Source organism: Pinus tabuliformis, chromosome 6 (assembly GCF_031772625.1).
Source record: "Pinus tabuliformis cultivar Carrire ecotype Pingquan chromosome 6, CPIR1, whole genome shotgun sequence".
NCBI classification, from domain to species: Eukaryota; Viridiplantae; Streptophyta; class Pinopsida; order Pinales; family Pinaceae; genus Pinus; species Pinus tabuliformis.
The window spans coordinates 368,873,214-368,896,546 of NC_142292.1; the positions used below are offsets into that span (position 1 = coordinate 368,873,214).

Here is a 23,333-nt window from a genome sequence, read left to right on the forward strand (position 1 = left end):
GGACCATATAGTTTCACATATATCTGGCAAGAATACTGCCAAGGAGATGTGGGATCCTCTCTCAGGGCTATATCAAAATCCTTTCGAGCAATGGAAGATGTTCCTGAAAGAAAAGTTGAGGAATGCTAGGATGAAGAAGGGTGAAGGCATTGATCCCTTTCTCACCAGAATTTAGGATATCTGGGATGATCTTGCAGCAGTAGGAGAAGCACCTCAAGATACAGATCTTGTGTGTTTGGTCCTAAAAAATGTCTTTGAGGAACAATAAATATTCATCCAAGGAATTTTGGGATGAGATACATTACCAGTGTGGGACAAGATGTGGTCAAACCTGCTGTAGGAAGAGATGAGGTGAACTTTAGTGAAGGTATCCATAAGAGGCAAAAGCAACAAGGGATCAAAAGGTGTGAAGGAGGAACACAATGTGGCCCTTGCATCAAAGGGGAAAGCAAAATGTCCCAGTTAGGGACATTTTGTCTAAGATTAAGTGCTTCAAGTGTGGTGAGTTTGGCCACTACAGTACTCAATGTCCTCAAATGAAGAAGGATAAGTAGGAGAAGCAGGATCAAGTGGCAGCATCCGCGGAGATAAACAAGTTATCCTCTAGGTTGGAGGAAGACTTCACCATGTTTGTAATTATACCTCCAGGAGTGAGGAGGGGCGATATGGAGCCTTAGTCCCAGAGTTGCACAAAGATTTGGGAAAGGTCCAGTGAGGCGAGCATCAGATGGTGTTACATCAGATGGTGTTTCCTCATGAATTATTACCTTTGTTACAGGGTCCCACAGTATTTAGTAGTAGGAGGATCAATGACATATGATGTATTCAGTTCCAGAGTGACAATTACAGACTAGTCATAGTCAAATGCCGAGGAGCGTAAAACAATGTTGATAACAGTACAAGAGGCACAATGTAGAGATAACAATAATGTAATTTTCTCAGTGGACAATGCAAAGGCTAGTAGAAGTCAGATGCTCAGGAGATAGTTGCAACACAAAGACATAGTTGATTCACTATTTTGGATGCTTCTTAGTTGCAATACTCGCAGTAGCAGCAACAACAATTGAGAGGGAGTCTTAGTTGAGTTGCAGTGCAAATACAAAGTTGGAAACATTACAGGATGTATAGTGCAGTGTTACCAGCAACACAAGTGCAACAGTTTGGTTCATCTACAGCCAGTGGTAAATGAATCAGAGTTAACGCAGTGGTTGGTGGACAGTGGCAGGAAGCTACAGTTGTCAGACACCGACAAAATGGTTGGAGGATGTTACAAGGGCAGAGTTTGAAGAGAACACCTTCCTCGCTAAGAGGGAGTGTTATTTTTTGTAGCTTCGGATGGTGTTATGGTCTCGAGACTTTATGGAGAGGCTAAAAAATAACAGTTCTCCAAAACTCAGAAATCATTTCTGGAAATTCCACCTAGATATGGCTCAATTAAATTAATTGACCATAATTAAAATTTCCTAAATTTAACTTAGGAAAAATGGTTAATTAATAGTAATTAATTGAGAAAGGTGAGAATTCTCTAGAAACTCTCACAGATCGAGTTGGAGATGATCTCAACCATCGATTAAGATTTAATTGTGGTCGTTGGAGTCCCAATTTAAGATTATAAGAAGAGGTTGATGGGTAGATGGAGAACACACCAGTGCAGATACTCAGTTGCCCTAGGAAGTTCGAATTCCTAGTAGCAGGAGTGATTCAATGGTGGAGATCAAGCCAGTGGGTGAGTAGTAGCTGGAAAAGGGGAAACATAGTATATTTCTGGAGGAGTTTCAATTTCCATAAGAGTCATAAGAGGAGGTCGGAATTATTCTTAAAGAGGCTACGCAATGGCTACACAATGCCTCAAGATATGCAGTTTGATTCAGCCAAAGCAAGGGTCGCTTTAGCTTCCAATAGCCAGGAAAATTTCCAAGAGGCCAGAAGAATCACTCCCAGCGGCAACAACAGGCTAGACGTCACATTATAGGCAATTTTTCGGTAACACGAGTGGGGCATGCGCAGAGGCAACACAAAAGGCTGACGTAGAGGTGTTCCAGAACCAGTTCTAAGGCTTAGTTTGTTGCAGGATTGCTTGGACAGGAGGGTAAAATCCCTCATATATTTTTGTCAATATTTCTCTTAGATAGAAACGCTAATTTGGCGTCATTTTAATGTACTCATAAATTCTACTATTGCATAATAATAAAAACCCTCAATACTACACCGATTTTCCCACATTGGGTTTTTCTAGGAACAATTATCCAAAAATAATGGTGTCATAATTTTTGTGTGTGTGCTAGTATTTCTCAGTTCTTATTTTTCCTTCCATGGTATTTTATTTGGTGAAGAAATTGCAGTGTGAATATTTCATTATTTTGTCATTAACAAAATAAACTACATAATTAATTTATCAGTTAGAAGAAATGTTTTCAATTGTTGCATTTCAAGGAATTTTCACACGTTTCTTTAGTATAAATTTAACCCTTTTTTAGATTAAGAAGACTAAATATGAAAAAGGAACACTTTGGTCACTCATGGCTAAAAGAGTTATTGTTTGAATTATTTTATCCTTTTTTGGCCTTAGGAGACTAAAACTACAAAAAAGAACATTATTATATTTTTCTTTTTGTGTCTCTTCAAGCTCTCTAAATATGAAAACGACATCAATTTATGCTTTCAATGGAGTCGTTAAAATTTAAAACAGTGAGGGACTCATCCATCATGATGAGGCCAAACCACTCCTTCTTAGGGTTCGTTAAAAATACTCTAAGGGACTCATCCGAAGGATCAGATTATAGTCTGAGCATATGTTATCCTACTCAAGCTCATGTAAAAATAAAGAGGTGTTCACCAGGATTGGTGGGGAAAATTTAGGAAGGGATATGTATAAAATTTGTATGTATTTTGTGACAACAAGTCACTCTCAAACATGACACCTTTCACTCATTGTGCCAAGGTTGAGAAATCCGCTTATATCTTGTTGATTATTTTTTGTTAAAAGTATTATATTTTGACCTGTGATCCACTTTTTTAGTTAGTGACGCTGAGAAAATTGTTATGTCATCAATATTTTCAAGAGAAGTTTAAACCAAATTTACCAATTTTTACGGTGCTTAGGCCTTCTATTGTGTCGACCATATTTGAATAAACCTTCTATTGTATAAGCCATGGTCAAGTCAGTCCTAAATTACTTTGTACTCTATTCCACTTCAAATCTTGACACTTGTCCCATGTTGTTGATGGGGAGTACATTAAGGCCCTCCTGCAACAAACCACTTCTTATCGACTTCAACACATTATATGGGAAGTTAGTTTAGATACCATTCAATACCTTGAAGCTTGCATGCCTCAATGGCAAGTTTCCTCGCCTTCGATGACAATTTTACATCATTGACCTTTGATCGATTCTATGAGTGCTCGAGTTCACATAATTTATTTGCAGTTTATAGAATGTACTTGAGTACCTTAAGGGCCATTGTCATTATTAGTGGTTCCTTTCGCATCTGTAAACAAGTTTTGTCACTGATTGGTAATCAGATGGTTTCTACCATGTTTTACCTCAACACATTCATTCACATGGTTAAATTCATATTACGAATAGATAGAGATGAAGACCTTGGATCTTGTTTTTATATCCATGTTGCAATGGACTTATGTATTTATGATTATGAAATGCATCAACAATATATGTTTGGTGGCCATGATATTTGTCATTCAACATGGACCTTTACATGTTCGCTCTTATACTTTGAGTTGTTTATATTCTGAGTATGGGGATGCCTACTTCAGAGATGATGATATGATATTATTGTGCAGTAACTCTTTGATTGTTGATGACAAGTCTGACTCGTATGCTCTTTATTTCAAAACCTTTGCATGTTAAAGTACCTTAGTCATCACACTTTTTTGACTTCGTACTTCAGGGGGCAACCTATTACACACTATTTTGTCAGATTCATGACAAATTATATCATAACCCTATCCTTCACTATCCAAAGCATTATTGCCATCAATACATGAAAAAGATAGATGATCCATAAATTGTCGTGGATATTCAACTGGACAATTTGTCACAACAAATATGATAATATATAATCATACACTATTACAACTTTATTAGATTTCCGGATCTATAGATTTACTGTTAATAATGCATGCATGCAAATGAAAATTATGCAAAAAATAGAGAATGGAAAAATAAAATCTCACACACATATATTTGACATAAATTATGCTCTGGGAAACCCTTTCAGCAGAAAAACCCAGCTAGAAGGTGAGGTTGCTCTGCCCTCTTTCTCTGAATGAAAATATAGATTCAAGTACAAAGAAGTATGGCTTGTGGCCTATGGGTTGCTATAGTGCACAAATCCTCTTTGTGTGCTCTTCCTCCTATCACTCTTGGCTATTTCTGCTCAAATATGGAACAAATTCACTCGTAAGAATGTAACCCATTTTCCTCCTAGTGGCCCGGTTATAACACAACCCGATAATCTACTAGTGGTTAGGTTTGACTACCTCAACTCTTAACCATAGTTTCAATATAGAATCGTTTAGAGTATTCTACACCATAATCATGTGGCTAGCCCCTTTTCCATGAATAATAGGTGAAAATAGGAAGGTCAACTTCTGAGTGGCATAACTTCCACATACAAACTCCAATTGACGTGATTCTTGCGCCATTGGAAAGGTATATGTTTTTACAATAACATGCAAATGTTTCACGCTATTACTACAAAGTTATGCCCCCCAAAAAACATTTTTTGATGCCTCAAAACACTCTTGAAAGGTTTTAGACCCTATTTTGCCAAACTGGGTCCCGCCGGTAAAAGCGGTCCCATGAGTTGATTCCTCCACTTTTTCCACTCTAAAAGCATCAAGATGGATTGAAAAAAATATAATGATCCAATATTGATCATAACTCCCCATTTTGGGAGGCTTTCGCCCCCCAAATTATTTTACTGAATGAGGTGAGGAAAATTTTCCTCCACCTTCTCCCTGGTGTATCATTTAGCTTTGCTTGGAAGTTGTCCTTTCAACCCAATCTGCCAAAGGTCATGTTGCCCTTGTCTTGTAGTTTTGAACCTCTTCTGCAAAAATGTATCTTCTTTCAACTTTGTCGAAGCATCTGGTGCCAAATCCTCTATAGAAGGTAGGACCAGTTCCTCTTCTCGATATGGCATGGAAGGCTCATAGAGTTTCAAATTCTCTATATTCACTAATGAGTAAATGCACATATATGGTGGTAAATTGAGTCTATTGGCATTATCACCTAGCTTTTCTATTATATCAAAGGGATCATACCTCAGAGCCTTGATTTTCTTACTAGGCCCTTATAACATCTCCTTGTTCAACTATACCCATACTCTATCTCCCACCTTGAATGATTTCTTTGTTTTGTGTTGATCATACCTGGCCTTATATTTCTCCTACGACTTCTCTAGTGTCTCTTGGAAATGTATATGTATTTGTCTAATCTTTATACAAACTTTTCAGCCCCCAAGGTGTCTCATGTAATATCTTCCCTCACTCCTCCTTGTTTCCCATATGCAATGTCCAAAGGTGAAGGCGGTAAATATCCAAAACATGTTTCAAATGGGGACTTTCTTATAGAAGTGTGGACCGCTTTGTTGTAAGAATGTTGTATATACCATATTTTCATCCTACGTCTTCGAATGATTTTGGTTGTATCCCCTTAGAAGCTACACCAAAAACCTATTGATTACTTTTGTCTGCGCATCTATTTATGGATGGAATGTTCTAGATATCTTCAACTTTGTGTCCATCTTCTCCCACAATGTAGTCTAAAATGCTCTGAGAAATCTCATGTCCCTATCTGAAATTATGCTCCTTGGTATCCCAAAGTGCACCCATACTTGTCCAAAGAACAAGTTCATTGCTTCTTTCCCACTGATGGTCTTTTTACAGGGCACCAAAACAAACTTCTTTTGAACCTATTAACTACCATGAACAGGTAGTCACGTCCCTTCCTGGTTGTTGGTAAACCTACCACAAAGTCCATGGAAATGCTTTCCCAAGGACGAGTGTTTACAAGTAAGGGATGATATAGGCCTCGTTTCTTGTTTCTAGGCTTGTTGGTACAACAAAACTTGCATCCTCTAATGAAGCTAGCTACCTACTCTTGCATCTTGGGCCAATACACATACCTCTACAAGTTGGCCACAATCTTCCCCACACCAAAGTGTCGTGCAATCGTGGAGGTGTGAGCCTATAAAATTAGTAGCAATATATCACCTTTAAGAACACATAGAGTATCTAATCTATAGAGTAACCCATCTTGGAGATGGTAGTCAATGGTGTTTTCGCCATCATGCACATGGAGTCAAACAGAGCATCAATCTTTGTCTTCTTGACCTATATCTTTCTATGGAAGAGTTTGGTCGTTTCTTTCTCTACCTGTTGCTAAAGGCTACTTAGATTCACCTCCTTTTGCAATGACATACAAACGATCTTCTCATCCACATTTGAGTTGCTTTCAACTTGGTTGCTCAAATATGTGGCCAGGATATTCTTCTTCTTATTATATTTCTTTTTGTTCTTTGTGTTTAGCTCTCGATACAACTTCCAACACTTCTCCTTTGTATGGTCGTCAATGTTGCAGTCGCTGCTAGGACCTTTGCACCAGTGTGTTGTGGTTGTCATATTTTAATATTTCCCCCCGTTTTGCTTCTTCTTCCCCTCATTAGAAGCATCTTGTTTGTCCTTCCACTTTGATCCACTTGATTGCACTCTCTTCAGGCCTATGTTCTCTAGGTATTGTGTCTGTACATAAGCCTTGTCCACTGATTTGGGCTCGAACAACATCACTTTCTCCCGCAAATGGTGATGTAGACCCCCCAAATACTTGAGGAGTACATTTGGGTTCCTTGGGGAGATACCCAACATTATGACCATCTTTTTGAATTATATGGTGTAATCCTGCACGCTTTGCCCTAGATTTTGTCTGAAGTAGTGCCGCTAGATCAACTGGTCCTCTACGTACCCAATAGGGTAAAATTGTGACTTAATGAGGGTTTTGAAGTCCTCCCACTTAGTCACTTGAGGCTTTCCCTCCAACCTCAGGGTCTCCATGTGGATCTCCCACCAATTTAGGGCATGGCCCTCTACATTCAACTGCACAAAGGAGATATTCTATTCTACCTTAATTTGATGGATTTTGAAATACACTTCTAGTTGTTGCAACTAGTGATTTAGCTTCAGAGTGTCAATATCACCATGGCAAGGCTTGATATTAACCTTTGCTTTCATTTTAAACAAGGGTTGTGAAGGATTCACGACACTCAAACTGGGTTGATCTTTTACAGGTCCTTTCTTTGGATGGTTCCCTATTTCTTCCCGATCCCCCTTCTAATTTTTCCTCTGCATTTGAAGCCCCATCTTCTCCAAATATCCCAATATTATTGCTCAGGGCTACCATGAGGAGATTTACATTATGATTTATATCAAAAACTTATTGTTCAGGCCGTGAGAACCTCTTCTTTATAGGATTGTGAACATTATTCACAGTTTCATCAGCCATAATTGGGGTTTTATGAATTTTGGCCGAGCCAATCTATAGCCCTTGCAAATCTCTACAATATTCTTAAAGAAACCTGCTCTGATACCAATATGATTCATAAACAACTGTGGATATTCCACTAGATAACTTGTCACAATAGATATGATAATATTATATTTAAATATGGAAGTATACATTATTATAGTTTGATTAGATTTATAGATCTATAGATTTACTATTAATAGGCATGCATGCAAATGAAAATTATGCAAAAAATAGAGAATGACAAAATAAAATCTCTCTCTCTCACACACATATTTGACACAAGATATGCTCTAGGAAGCCATCTTGGGAAGAAAAACCAGTTGGAAGGTAAGGTCGCTCGACTTTCTTTCTCTGAATGGAAATATGGATGTGAATACAAAGAAGTACGGTCCGTGGCCTCTGGGATACCATAGTGCACAAATCCTCTCTGTGTGCTCTCCCTCTTATCCATCTTGGCAATTTCTACTCAAATATGGAACAAATGCACTTGAAAGAATGGAACCCATTTTCCTCCTAGTGGCCCGGTTATGACACAACCTGACAGCCTAGTGGTTAGGCTCAACTATCTCAACTCTTAACCAAAGTTACAATATAGAATCTTCTAGAGTCTTCTACATCATAATTGTTGAAGAATGTAACTAGCTTATGTCTTCGTAAGTGTACTTGTGAAAAAGAAAATTGTGTATTTGAGCATGGGTTTCATGCTTGGGTCAATGTTTTCTCTTGTTCTTGTGATTTTCATACACATATAATTTGGTAACATCTTGATGAAAGATAAACTAATTAAGAAGTAAAAGAAGCCAACATATCTCACAAGTAATTATCAAGAAAGAGGAATCAAACCCTAAATCCTACTAGCATTGATTTCTCAACATGGTATCAGAGCTAAGGTCAAAGAAGGTTGGAGATCACTTTGTTGGCTTGGAAGAGAAGGTTACTCCCTCTATGGAAAGTTACTTGAAGATGGGATTCAATAACATAAGAATTGTAGGAAGCTCGATTAGAAGGATCATCTACAAACCTATCTAGGAAAATCAAAAGCAAAGGATTCTTGGCTGCACTTACATGTACTCTTGATGATGACAATGCATGGATCATTGGTAGTGGAGCATCAAGAAATATGACAGAAGAAAGTGAACAACTTCATACTCTATCAAAGGAACCATCATCTCATGTTGTGGAGCTAGAACACAACAACAATTATGTAGTCAAGGGCCTTGGATCTACATCATTGAAGCTGGAAAATGGAGCAAAGCTACACTAAACAATATGTTTGAAAAAGAATTTACTTTCAATTTATTGTCTACAAGGTAAAGGAGATAGGGTTTCCTTTGTAGATGGTAAAGTTTTGGTTTGGGGAAAGGATTCAAGCATTGATAGGGCAAAGGTTATTCGAGTTCGTGAAGGAAGGTTATATATAGTTCTAACACCATCTCTTCAAGCCCTAGTTCACATGAAAATCAATCTTCTCGAATTATGGCACAAAATATATTGGCATATTCATTACAAGATAATAACCTTTCTCAGTCAAATGGTAAATGACATCCCTAGCATCAAGGAAGATCATGAAGAAGTATGTAAGGGATGTGCTTTGGGAAAGAATATAAGGAAACATTTTACAATTAGTGATACAAGGTCTAAGGAAATATTAGACCTCATTTATTTTGATGTGTGTGGGGCAATGTCTTACAAATCTCTTGGGGGCCATATTTGCTATTTCATTGATGATAATTCTAGAAAAACATGGCTCTACCTTCTCAAGACAAAGGATTAAGTATTTGAAAAGTTTAAGGATTTTAGACCTAAAGTGAAGACCTTAACTAAAAGAAAGATAAAGATTTTGAGATTCGTCAATGGTGGGGAATACACTTCAAAATAACTAATTGCATATTGTAAAGAAGTATGTATTAAGAGGGAGCTCATTGTTCACTACAATCCTAAACAGAATGGAGTTGTAGAAAGGAAAAATAGAACAATTGAAAAATGTATACGAACTATGATATTTGATCAAGATCTACGAAAGTTTCTATTGGGAGAAACAACGATGACAACAATATATATAGAAAATAGAAGTCCTCATAGAATCCTTGAGGATATGACACCTGAAGAAGCATTCACATGGAAGAAGCCATGTGTGGACCATCTCTTAATGTTTGGGTGTCTTGCATATATCCATGTTCCAAAGGACAAGCAAAAGAAATTATATTCTACAAGCATTAAAGGGATCTTTGTTGGCTACAATTTTTCTTCAAAAGCATATATAATCTACGTCAAGGAAGGAAGACAAAGTGAAGTAAGCATGGATGTTATATTTGATGAGAATCATGCCTACAAAAGATCCAAGGATATTATGATCGATTCTGATGACGAAGATATACCACTATTGAAGAAGAAGAGCATCATGATAAGACAACTACAAACTAAGAAGAAGAAGAAGAAGGACCAAGTGAGCCTATTCAACTTGTGATCATTCTTGAAACAAGGAAAAGGCCAAATTGGTTAAAAGCTACACTTTAATATGCCAAAGGAAATGGAGCTACTAAAGGAACCTTTAGAGAAAGCAAAAGAATAAAGAGATATTCAGGATATGCAGCATATATGAAAAGATTGATAGAAGTTGAACCAACTACATTTGAAGAAGTTACTCATCAAGAAAAATGGAAGAAGGAGATGCAAGAAGAATATCAATCCATCATAAAAAATGTGGTTTGGGAAATCGTTCCTAGACCAAGTGACAAATCGGTTGTCACTTCAAAATGGATTTTCAAAATCAAACATGTGATTGATGGAAGCATAGAAAAATACAAAGCGAGATTCGTTGCAAGAGGTTTCTCACGAAAGGAAGGCATGAACTATGAATAAACCCTTGCTCCTACTGCAATGGATACTACCATAAGATCTTTGGTTTCACTAGCTGTTACTATGGGATGGAATATCCATCAAATGGATGTCAAAACAACATTTCTAAATGGAACCGTTGATAAAGAAGTGTACATTGAACAACCAAAAGATTTCAAAATAAATAGCAGGGATACACATATTTTCACACACAAGAAATCCCTATATGGCTTGAAGTAAGCTCCTAGGGAATGGTATGCAAGAATGGATGCATATCTCTTAAGAATTGGTTTCGACAAAAGTTCTGTAGATGCAATTCTCTACATCAAGGTGGTGAAGAATGAACCATTCATTATACTAATATATGTGGATTATTTGTTTATTATAGGAGTGGAGCGCAAAATACAAGAATGCAAGAAAATGTTGGAAGCTGAATTTGAAATGCAAGATTTGGGACTTATTCACTATTACTTGGGCTTGGAAGTCTAGTAGAAACCCAAAGAGATATATATGGGTCAAGGGAGATATATAACCGAGATATTGCAGAGAATCAATATGATGGATTCCAGGCCTATGACTACTCCCATGATCACTAATCTCAAGAAGTTGAGAAGCTCCAACTCTAGTCTCATCGATCCTACTAGCTATCGTAAGTTAGTGGGCTCCCTAATGTACCTGGTAAATACGAGACCTGATATATGTTTTGTCGTAAATGTTCTTAGTCAATTTAAGTTGGAGCCTTCTCATGACCATTGGATAACTTCCAAGCATATTTTGAGATATCTACGTGGTACTATACATAACTACCTGAAATATGATGGAAATGAAGTTAAGTTAACAAGTTTTACAAATTTCAATTGGAGTGGCAGTGAGACTGATGGAAGAAGCACTACCAGTGGATGTTTTAATTTGGGATCTGCGATGATTTCATGGATGACTAGAAAACAATATCTTGTTGTGTTAAGTAGTGTTGAAGCTGAATATGTTGTTGCATGTGAAGTAGGAAAGGAAGTTGTATGGTTGAGAAATTTGTTGTCAAATTTTTTTAGAAAGCCTCTAGATCCTACAATGATAAATTGTGATGATCAAAGCAACATAAAGATGTCTGAAGACTTCATATTCCATGCAAGGACGAAGCATATCAACAAGTACCACTATATTAGGAGCTTGTTACAAGATGGGGTCGTGAAGCTACAATATATTCTGTTGAGAAATGACAACAAGAAATTCCAGTTTAATTTGTCCTTGAATTAAATTGAGAATTTAAATCGAATTCTATTCTCATAGCAACTTGTAAATAGTTAATTAAGTTTAATTAACTTAATTAGCTTAGGAATTTCAAGTTGGAAGTATTTCTGTAGTCATGTATATGTTCTCCCTAAGTTTTAGGGGTCTAGTATGAGTTTAAATTGAGTTGGAAATTAGATCACTATGTTTACTGAGTTAAGTTCAGTTAAATTAGTTCTAAACTGTTTTTGGAACTAATAGAGGACTAACAGTTAGTTGGTGCACTAATGCATCCACTAGTGCTAATCCAGTTAACTCAAGATTCCCTCATCATAAACTCATGCATGTTGATTTTGAGAAAGACCCAATTGAGACTAGAGTGTAGGGACAATGTACTATCAATGGTATTATTTATTGGAGTGTAATTATCATGCATGCATCAAAGATTGATCCTATGTTTGGATTGTGCAGTTTTGGAAGCATGAATTTCCTTTAAATACATGTTATTCATCCTAAGAATTACGCAAGATATTAGGGGCTTAGAGAGGTGTTGAATAGGTTAAGGATTTGGCTTGAGCTAGCTTGTGAGATGAGAGCGTTGAGCATACTTGAGCATAATTGTTCTAGTGAGAACAAGCTTTGTATCTTCACTCATATTTTTGATATATGCAACATAGATAGCAGGGTTTTGAGCAGTGGCTTTCCCAAGATACATCTTGTGTTATGTGCCATTGATTTATCTTCTTCTTGTTCATATTGTTTTCATCGATCTATTGGCTTTCACTGGTTGAAAGTAGAAGTAGATTATTGTCTTTTTCTTTAGTACATTGCATGAGCTTGTGAATCTACAGGATTTTCTACATATTCCAACAGATGAAGAAGTAGCTGATGTACTGACGAAATCTCTTCCAAAAAATGAGTTTGAATATTTTAGAAGCATGCTTGGGTTAGTTGATATTAGAGATTTGGTCGATAAGGAGAGACAAAACAACTAATGGTGGATGCTTGGGAGGACATCTGATCGACCTTTGTGTTGATGTCTAGATCCTAAAGAGGGAGGGTGGCATTGGTCATGGAGCTCTGACCTTGGATATGCACCTAAATCCATAGGTTGATGGTTAACAAGCAAGCCTGATGGTACTTAGAGTGGCCGAAATCTTGAGTCCATCTTAGTCCCATCCGGATAGATTACCCTGATCAGGTATCTAGTCTGAAGCACTAAGTGTGCTAGAACTCTTCGTAGTTCATTTCATTTTGAAATCTTCCATGTAATCTCATATGTATGTAGTTATGAATACCTCCCTAGTTAAGAGGGAGTGTTGAAGAATGTAACTAGCTTCAGTCTTCATAATTGTACTTGTCAAAAAGAAAATTTATTATTAAAGAAAATGACTTATTAAAGCATGGGTTTCATGCTTTGGTCAATGTTTTCTAGGTCAAAGCCTCCATTGAAGGCTTCTAGGTTTTGTCTTGAGTCATTAGAGTCATTGTCATTTTTATTAGACCCTTCTTGAGCTTTTGTATCATGTAAAAAGAATTATTTTTTAGTCAAAAAGGTAATTTTTCACCTCCACACCAAGTCAGCCCTGTCCCCAATAAGTTGACCTACATTAGCTTAATTCGACCCAACAGAAAGTATATAAGAAGAGGAAATTCGACCCAATAGAAAGACTATATAAGAATAGGCAATTCGACCCAACAGAAAGACTATATAAGAAGAGGAAATTCGACCCAACAGAAATGCTATATACAAAGAGGCAATTTGACCTATTTGTCACATTTACTCAACAAGTTCAATCTTCCACCAAGAGAGGCAGAAAAATAGTGTGAATTAGCTGGAAGAGGACAAAGTTTAAAGGGAAAATCTAAGACAAGTTTTGGGCTATCTCTATCTCACACGTGAGAAATTTTTTGGGCAATTGTTCAGGTCAAAAATATGTGTCTACTGTAGGTCCGAAATTCTGAAGTTGGGGGTCGAAGTTCTGTTGCCGACAGGCCAAAATTTTGGACTGAAGTTGTTGCTAGGAAGCTGTCACTTGGAATATTTTTTCAAGATCATCTATTGTAGGGAAGGGTCAACTTAGTGGTTGGAGGAGGTCATTTTCTAGGTTTAAGCAGTCCAGAAGTGTCTCATCTTGATTTGAATCTACTGAAGGAAGAGTTCTTGACTGGGTTTTCCCCTTATAGGGGTTTTTCCCTGGTTGAGTGCCTACATCTTGTGTCTCTTGTTCTTGTGATCTTCATACACCTATAATTTGGTAATTGCTTGATGAAAGATAAACTAATTAATATGATCTAGGAGGATCCGTTGATTCAATTGCGTAGGTGTTTAGTGTCGTCGTCGCCTCAGTTTATGGGTGTCGTTCAGTTTCGACAGTGTTGGTTATGATCAGGTTGTTCAGGTAATGTTCATATGTTTTCATGGCGTTCAGTGGAGATGGTTTAGCGCCTGGTTGTCGACTTGAGTTCATCGATAGTTCCCTAAGGTTTGGTCGACGACATGTGTTTTGTCATTTGACAAATGTGATTGGTGTCAACATGGTTGTGTCATCCATCGCAGAGGTTTGATATGTCGTCAGGGTGTCGTCCGTGGCATAGGTTCATCATCAAGGTTGTCGTTGCAAAGATAGTTGGAGTCGACAATAGACATGTGGTTTTATGTCACATTGTGACGAAAGATTGTAAAAGGGTTTTTTTAATTCTAGACCTAAACCCTAATCCTACATCTAAGTCCTAATGACTAAAACTAAACCTAAAACCCTGATCAAATTCATGCCTAAAACCATGTATCAAATCAAATTCTATGCTAAAACCCTAGTCCTAACCAAAACCTATGTATTTAAATACATTGCAACCCATTAAAAAACAATGTATAACCCTTAGGCATTTGCAAAACATAAAACATAACAAAACATTACAAATAACCATATGACAGGTCCCTAACCGCAACGGTTAGCTGCGTCGGGACCATGTCATGTGAATGGATAAAGCTACAGTGTGTAAGCCTTGGAGTTAATAGTTGTCTTGACCGCAACGCTAACTGCTGGCCTCTAACCGCATCGGAGAAAGCTGCAACGCGCAGCATGTGAGCAGTTGGGAGTCAAACATCAACCAGATGGAGTTTATAGTAACCGAAGAATGGAACCGCCGACCCACTGACCGTTGGCGTTGTCCAGTGCTCACATGAGCTGTCCAACCCGCTCAGTTAATGCTGACAGCTAGTAGTTTCGGGGTTAATCCAAAGTTATTTTGGGTTTATATTGTTAATTTGTTTTTCAACTAATTCGAGGACCATGGCATAATGAACCAAGGTGGAAAAACATAACCAAAAACCCTAATTCAACCCCAGAAGTCAGCTCATACACCTCAAAAGCAGTCAAGGAGGTTTCCATGTACTTGCAGGCCTATAAGAGGCAGTTTTTCTCATTGAAGAATAGCTTGGTGGTTTTGGGTTTTTGTATGCAGATTTTGGAGGTTAGAGGTTGTTTTGTTTTCAGTGTTTCAGGAGCATCGGGAGTCGGAATTGGAAATCGTAAGCGGCGTTGGAAAGCTAGTTCAGAAAGCTATCTAATGACAATGATTAGAAGTTCTTGTGTACACATTCAGTTTGGTATTTTCTCTGTGTAATCAACACATTCTTCTCATTCCTAATAAAACGGTCGCCCATCTTGAAAGCGGACCTGGAGACGTAATCCGTTAGGGATGAACTCCGTAATCAATCTTGTTGTCTGGTATAAATGTGTTTTTACTATTTGCACTTCTTTTATGCATCGATTTCATGTTAGATGTCATAAAGTGTTATGCTCAAGCAGTTTACCTTGATTTCCGTGCTTTCAGTTAACATTCAACTCATTAATGGCTAATCAATTCTACATTAGTTTTTAGTATATGATCATTTCAAATCATATACTAAAAGGAAGCAAACATAATTCACAAGTAATTATCAAGAAAGAGGAATCAAACCCTAAATCCTACTAGCATTGATTTCTCAACGATAATCACGTGGCTAGCCCCTTTTCCATGAATAATGGGGGTTGACGTGGCATCCTCTCGAATTCTGGTGGTGAAAATATGAAGGTCAACTTCTGAGTGGCATAAATTTTGCATACAGACTCTGATTGACGTGATTCTTGTGTCATTGGAAAGGTCTCTGTGTGTAGAATAACTTGAAAAGGTGTTGCATTGAAGAGACAAAGTTTAATATCCCAAAAAACATCTTTTGAAGCCTCAAAATACTCCCGAAAGGTTTCAAACCTTGTTTTGCCAAATTGGATCCCACCGGTAAAAACGGTCCCATGAGTTGATTCCTCCGTTTTTTCACTCTGAAAGCATCGAGATGGATGAAAAATAATATAATGATCCAATCTAGATCAATGGAAGAAAAACATTAGTGTGGAAGACAAGGATCTTGCTTAAATACCTTAAAAAACGTATTTTTGAAGAGTGTCGCAGGTTGCATTGTTGCCAAGATGCGAGAATGCTCAGTGTCGCATGTTCCATTAACTGACAAGATGTGACAGTGTTGTAGGTTTCATAATTATCAGGGCACAATATTATTTTAACGTTGGTACAAATAAAAAAAGTATGAGAAGCTTCCATGGAATGTACTCCAAACGGTGGGGTTTTGCCTTGCATCCCTCCTATCTTGGATCTCATTCCTACCTTAGTGGATCTCATCCCTAACTTAATGGATCTTAACTCCCATTTCTTATCCTCTAGCCACCCTTCCTTGACCTATAAATATAATGGGTTTTTATGAGGAAGGGGATGGATTTTTGAGTGAAAAATACTCATAAGCTCTCATACTCTCACTTGCTCAAAGTATCCAACCTAAGGTCTATAGTCTTTTGAAGGAAAGGTTTTTAGAACGAAGGCAACTAAAGGAGGTCAAAACACCGAGGTTTTGGTTGTAACTCACTTCCTCTTTTTGAATATAATTGCATATTTTCCTTCTCACATCCATTTGTTCATATATACATGGTGTTTGTATTGATCCTTCGTATAACTTTCAGTTAATCATACCAGTGTTATATGCTTGATGTTTTGTTTGTTTGTGTCACTTGCAGATCCTTCCGTCAGAGCATCAAGGACGAGATCAAAGACAACAAACAACTCCGAGGAAAAATGCTAAACAAGGTAAGGTTTATTCGTCCTTCCCTTTATGTTTATAGTTTAATGATAATTCCCCCAATCGGGGTGCAAGCCAACAGATCACCTCATTAAGATGGGGATAATGGTTGTTATTGCAAGGTACAGAACCACCGCCCCCCACACGCTCGAGGCGATGGGTGTGGACCCCCTTTGCATGATGTTGAACATTGCATTAAGGAAAGGTGGCAATGAGAGGAGGGGAAGTGTTGGAGTTTGTAATCACCCTGAAGAGAAGTCCGGTGAGCACCAGAGCGACTGTGAGCAAGGAGATTGGAGTGGCCGGCTGGTTAGTGGCTCCACGAGTAACAACAACTCCATTGTCTGCACGCAAAGGAAACCGGGTATGTTATCGACCATCTCTCTTATCTCATTATGCTGCCTTGTTTCGTTTGAGGGAGAGGGAAGGAATTTTGGGGAAGGATCTTAAGGATGTGAAGGGTTGGGGGCATAGGCTGGTGGCGAGTGCTGCTTCTTCTTCTATCTTTGGCACTCGATAGCCACCCTCACCATCTCTCTCTGCTTCGAGATACTCCTTTCCCGTATGGGAATTTTGATGGCCTTGGGTAGGGAGCATAGTGTAGAAGCACACATTTACGTCGCTGGATAAGTTGGGGGGTTGAGCTATGGGGATAATGTATTCCTATACACCCGCATTCTAAGAGGAAACCTCTGTAACATGACCATGCGCAACGGGAGGGGGGTTTGTAGGGACCCGAGAATGGGGGAGAAGGAGGAGAAATACTGCAAGATGGAAACCTGACAGGGAATTGAGATTGGCTATGGAAAGAGGGTTGGCGATGGTGGCATTATGGGGCTCAGGGATGGTTGGATTTCTGTGTTGGGTCCCCTTTTTGCTTTCCGGGTGGGTAACAAAGGGCATGTTAGTGAGGTTGGGCTAATGGCCCATAGGCAGTTGCATCTCTTTACTTGGGATTGGGGAGACATTGCATGCCAGAGCGTTGCTAAGGGGGGGTGACTTTTGGGACATGCAACCTCTGGTGTAGGGCATGGGTCGGTCCTCTCTGCGGAACCCACCTGCGACCATGAGGGGCATGTTACTGCAACCAACAGGGGGGTATGAAGTTGGAGGGATGGAGCGACACAACCCTACCACCCATGTACATGCACCTTGTTGTAATACATTGAAGTTTAATTGGTCAATTGAATGTTTTGTATGTAAAATAGGTCTGCCGTGTGGTGAACCCACCCTAACACAAGGCAACTCTAGGGCCAAATAGGTTACAACTTGTCGCATTGTTCAGGACTGGGTCAGAGAGACCATGGCTCGACCTGCAAAGACTCAAGGCCGCAGTAAGAAACCTCGAGAGACTATGCATGACACAAAACCTGGACCTTTGGGTGGCCGATGGGGTCGGAAGTCCATTGAACGTTTAAGTAGCAAAGCTGCAGCCGCTTACTAGGAGGGAACCAATGAAGACATTCAAAATTTGTTAGAGGAATGGGAAGTAGAAGTGAAGCAGGAGAGTGAGACAGATACGAAGTTGGAGGACTAGAGAGTCCTCGTCTCGGATCCTGGAAATACAAGAGGCAGAATCACCCAATTCAAACAGACCCTCTACCTATACTGGTTGATGAAAAGCCTGCTGGGAAAGGCGATGGAGCAGATCTTGGTAGGCATGGCAGTCACAGTTCAAGGAATGCCAAATTACAAGTAGGAATTTCAGAAGGTGCAATTTCAATTACACAAACATGACATCTGCCTTGGTTGAATTGAGCAACACCTACCATGTGTCTTGGTTCAGACGGAGTTGCCTGGTACGAATGCCAAAGATCCAGTGTCGGTGGAATCAGCGCCAGCTAAACAACATGATTAGCATGCCTACTTTCTGATAGTTTTGTTTACGTATGCGGCTAGCTTTTAAATTTGTCTATGCAATTATATATGTATGTAGAACTCTAGAGTATGGAAGTGGACAAGAATCTGAAACTTATATTGCTTGGATAGAGAGACTTAAGATTTTTTGCTACTGGATGACATATAATGCGGATAGGTGGCCAACAGATTTGGTTTCCCACTGGGCAAGTTGAGGCCACCTAACCAGTTCTATGTTGTGTAAATTTGCTCTATATTAATGAAAAAGGAGGACCTACCAAGCTTATAAAAAAACAGTTTAATGATCATTAAAGCTAGAGAAAGTTGTATGCTTTTGATTATTTGTTATAGATTTGGTTTACAAATCTAAGGAGATCGCTCTTGTCTGTAGGAGGGATTCATCCGTTAATAAAGGGACAGGTGGATGCATGTTTGTATAGAAAGATATAATTGCTTTAATGTTGCTACAAAAAACGTAGAGTTCCATAGAAATGGTATAGCCATTTTCTTTATAATTTGTCTAGCATATGAAGTTGAAATGTCAAATTTGAAATAACCATGGGAAAATGGTAAATGAAACGTTATGACTCCAATACAAATAAATGTCTATTTCATTTTATTTGTGTAGTACCATTCAAGCAAAATCTAGTCACGTGTGCTTTCAAATCAGATAGTCAATATGCGCCTCAACTTTTAAACACAATACAAATAATGGTCAAATGAAAGATAATATTTGAAGTACTTGGCTAGTGGGTCTGTCCAGAGCAAGGGGACCTCACATGCTTGACACCAGGCTAGAAATAGTGAGAATATATCTAACAATGTTGCTTATATGGAGATCAAGAAATGTCTTAGCAGCTAAAGCAAATCCACCAACAAGTTTAGATAGAATCCTAATCAAACCCGACAAACCAATTGATAATATAAGACTATGCAATAACAAAACCTTCCAATTTGTTAATAAAATATGGCACTTATGTTGATACTGTATACATCGATGTACTAAGAGATGCCTAACCTCTTGAAGTACTAAAATATATAAGTCTCGCTGCTTGTCATGTAACCAATCAATGATTACATAGTTCATGTAATTTCTCAAAAGAAGAGGAAAAATATTCTACATTTTGAGTCAAACAAATAGATGCATGTTCGACCACCTACTGAACACATATTTATCATTAGCCAGAAGAGGAAATTTACTTCAAAGTAAACATTCAAAGGGCCAACACAAATTTAATACAAAAAACAAACAAATACAAATTCAATGTTATGCAATCTTTACACACTCTTAAATGCAATATGAAAGGAGAATATGCAAAAACAAAATTACCTCTAAGTCATGAAATTACGAAGATTTGTTAATATTGGCACAACACACATTACAAATTCTGTTGCATCAGATGGAGTCTTATTGCAAATGTTTGCAACAGTAGACAATGCTACCCTTTAGTGCATTCGAAGAGTGGACTCAAACATAAGACTCAATTTTCCTATATAAATAAAAACTAATAAAACTATAACTTTTGTGAATGTACTTGAACACCGTTGGAGAAAAATCCAGATAAGATAACACTACCTTTAGAACACCAACACAAAGGCACACAATTATATCTTCTTAAGTGTTTCTAAACACTGCACCACAAGGATTCATAGATTTAGGTGAAAATAGTCAAACAACTAGGAAACCATTTTGAGTAGAAGTGAAATAAGCATTTCTTTCAGGTTGCATGAATAATTTACACACGTGCAATACATAGTACATACTTGCTCTGCCAAACCCATATACTCAATAGTCAGCAAAGAATCATAAAAAGAAGGAACAACACCATAGTGCATAATTGAGACACATGCCTGGGGAAGAACATCACAAAGATGAGTTAAAGATCTGGAAACCATAAGCATTATTTTTGGATTCCTCTTGTGGTTAAGTAATGCTACTAGCACTGACACAAATTAATTCACTGAGAATCTGCTCAAAGAATCCTCAGTGGAAGTGGATAAAATTTCACAAAGCTGGCTGAGAGTGTCAATTTGAAAACCAATCTCCCCCTAAGCCCTCAATCCTGCCAAAATTCTTTTTAATTTGCTATTCTGCTATGAAAAGGGCATAGATCAAGGCAAAAGATCATCTCGCTTGGCCCTTAGTTTCCATAAAAATCCCTCTAATGCATTGCTTGTAGTGGTAATATTTTACTAAAGACTGTTAACACCTTCATCTTCATGATCTTCATTTGAATCATTATTACTATTTCCCCCTCCTCTTCCCTTCTCGTTAGCCTTTTTAATTCCTTTGTCATCATGTTCTCTCTTTGAGGCTAAACCAGAGGAGTCCATTTCCAAATCCACGCTAGCTAAGTCAAGGCACAAGCTCGCTATAGTAGAACCAAAGAGTGGCTTGATTGGCAAGCGAGAACGAAGTGGAATTGAGGTAGCAAATGCAAACGCAAAGGAAAGATGAGCTCATTTATTGAACCTAGATGACTGAGCAGAGGATGGCCTTTGTGCTATGGCATTCGCTCGCTTTCGGCTTCGTGTTTCCAAAAAAAATCTACCCCCACCAAATTCCTCTATCAAAAGACAACCACCAAAGCCTACGAAATACTAACTCTGTAGTATAGAGCCAAATGCAATTAATGCTCTACATATCGTTTATGCGACTCAAATAAAATTCGATTAAAAACTATGACATCTGACCTCACGCATTAGATTTTGGAGCCCTAATACAAAGAATGTCAACCGAATAAAGAAACCCAAACCCAAAGTTACACTGTAAGTTTTCCTCTACATACCTAAAAATTTTCAAGTAGAATGCAAATAATAACAATAAAATGATTACATATGTCACAAAATGACATAACAATTAAATATATATAAATATATTCACAAAACTAATAAAGGGAATATATATACATATATATAAAACAATCCAATACATCAAAGGGAATAAAATGATAGAAAAACCAATTAAAAGAAAAGAGGAAACTCAAGGAAATATCAAAACCAAGGCCCCTAACAAATTCCCGCGAAATTTATGATGTTGATTTATAAAATTGCTTTAATGCTGTACCCGTAAATTTATAATCGCTTCCGAGGGAGATTTCAGAAACCCATTGCGATATCTTCCGATTCTCAGATTTACAGAACACAACATCAAGGAAAAATGGCTATACTCAGAAGTTCTTCATCATCTCATATGCGTCAGCCATTTCAGGGTGCAGGCAACCAAAACCAGGAAAGGAAGAAGCGGAAGACCAAAGATGAGCAATCTAGCGCTGCAAGGCCATTGAAATGCAGGAAGCGTGCCCAGTCGAGTGCGTCCGAGGATCGATCCTCGCAATCTCCACAGACGCCGAAGACCGAGAAGCGCCTGGCGAGTTACGTGGCTCGTCCCAGCAAAGCCATTTCGGAGCGCATCGAGCGAGCGTTTGAGCACCGCCTGTACCTGATCGCGAAGAAACCCATGGTGGGCGATGACTCCGACCTCCCCTGCGCCTGCAAGTTCGTCGTCCTCGGCAACACGGGGTTTGTGTACTCCGTGCGACTTGACCTCAGGCCCTCCTGTACATGCCCTGATTTTAAGTTTAGGAGAGGTAACACCTGCAAACACATACTCTTCGTCATGCTTCGTGTTTTAAAACTCCCCGTTGGCGACCCCCGTGCGTGGCAGAAGGCCCTGCTGACGTCTGAGCTACATGAGCTCTTGCGGCTCTCGTCCGCGAATGATGAGGCTGTTATGGCCAGCCATGCGGTGCGCGCGCGGTATAGTGAGATCCCTGGTTCGAATCCCCGGAAGGAAGAGGAGGAGAAAGGGGTTCAGAGGGACTTGGAGGGCGATTGCCCGGTGTGTTATGAGTCTCTGGAAGGAGCTAAGGAGGACGTTGTTTTCTGTAGGGTATGTGGTAATAATGTGCACAGGGATTGTTTTATTAGGTGGAGTAGCAGTAAGAGGGCGGGAACCGTGACATGCGTTTACTGTAGGGCTCCATGGGAGGATGAGGGAAGAAGAAAAAGGAGAAGGGTAGTGAGGGCTATGTGAGTTTGATTGAAAAAGAAAATGGAGAAGGGTAGTGAAGACCATGTGAGTTTGGTTGCTTATCTGGATTCTCAGCTCTCAGAGTATACTAGTTTCGAGGTTCTATATTTGTAGACCTTGTTCTCCACTGGGGAAGATTGCAGGTGGTGGAAGCATAGATTGGAGGGATGCTAAATGCTGCTAAGAGAGTGAGTATATATGTATGCTATTTGCAGTGACCTTTGAACCTACATGGTCCATAGCACTTTCTTATTAGATTCAAAGTCTAATGGAATAAAAAAATTGATTAGAAAACATCTCAGGTTTGAAATTTCTTATCACTTTGAAGTCTTTGAGCTTTTTGATGAATCAAATTAAATGAACAGCTTTGCAGCAAGTCCGGTTCTTGCCTTTGCATCATGTATATTATTGTGAATGCTTGAGTCATGTTGCTTAGTTGGTTCAATGGCTCTCTATATACACACCATATTGCATCAGATAATATATATGGGTATATGCGGGTATATGCCTTAAGCATTGCGGTAAAATCCATTAGATCGTTTCTCAAAAAGCAGATCATAAGATGTTGCTATAGATTTCACCGTATGTGTCCGAATCTCTATACTGTATCCTATACATCCGTTAGTACATGTCAAAATAAATCAGACCCTTTAAAGGGTATAAAACAATATTACATGGAATTAGTCTGTCCTAGTCTTTCTGAA

The 23,333-nt window shown here is 38.5% G+C and overlaps 1 protein-coding gene across 1 annotated transcript; it reads left to right on the top strand.

Annotated features, from left to right (window-relative positions):
* The first annotated feature begins 21,693 nt into the window (after positions 1-21,693).
* LOC149258829 (uncharacterized) lies at positions 21,694-22,925 on the top strand. The gene has a single exon (XM_089373416.1). The coding sequence runs from the start codon at positions 21,757-21,759 to the stop codon at positions 22,630-22,632; it is 876 nt and encodes a 291-aa protein (XP_089229542.1). The 5' UTR covers positions 21,694-21,756; the 3' UTR covers positions 22,633-22,925.
* The last annotated feature ends 408 nt before the right edge of the window (positions 22,926-23,333 follow it).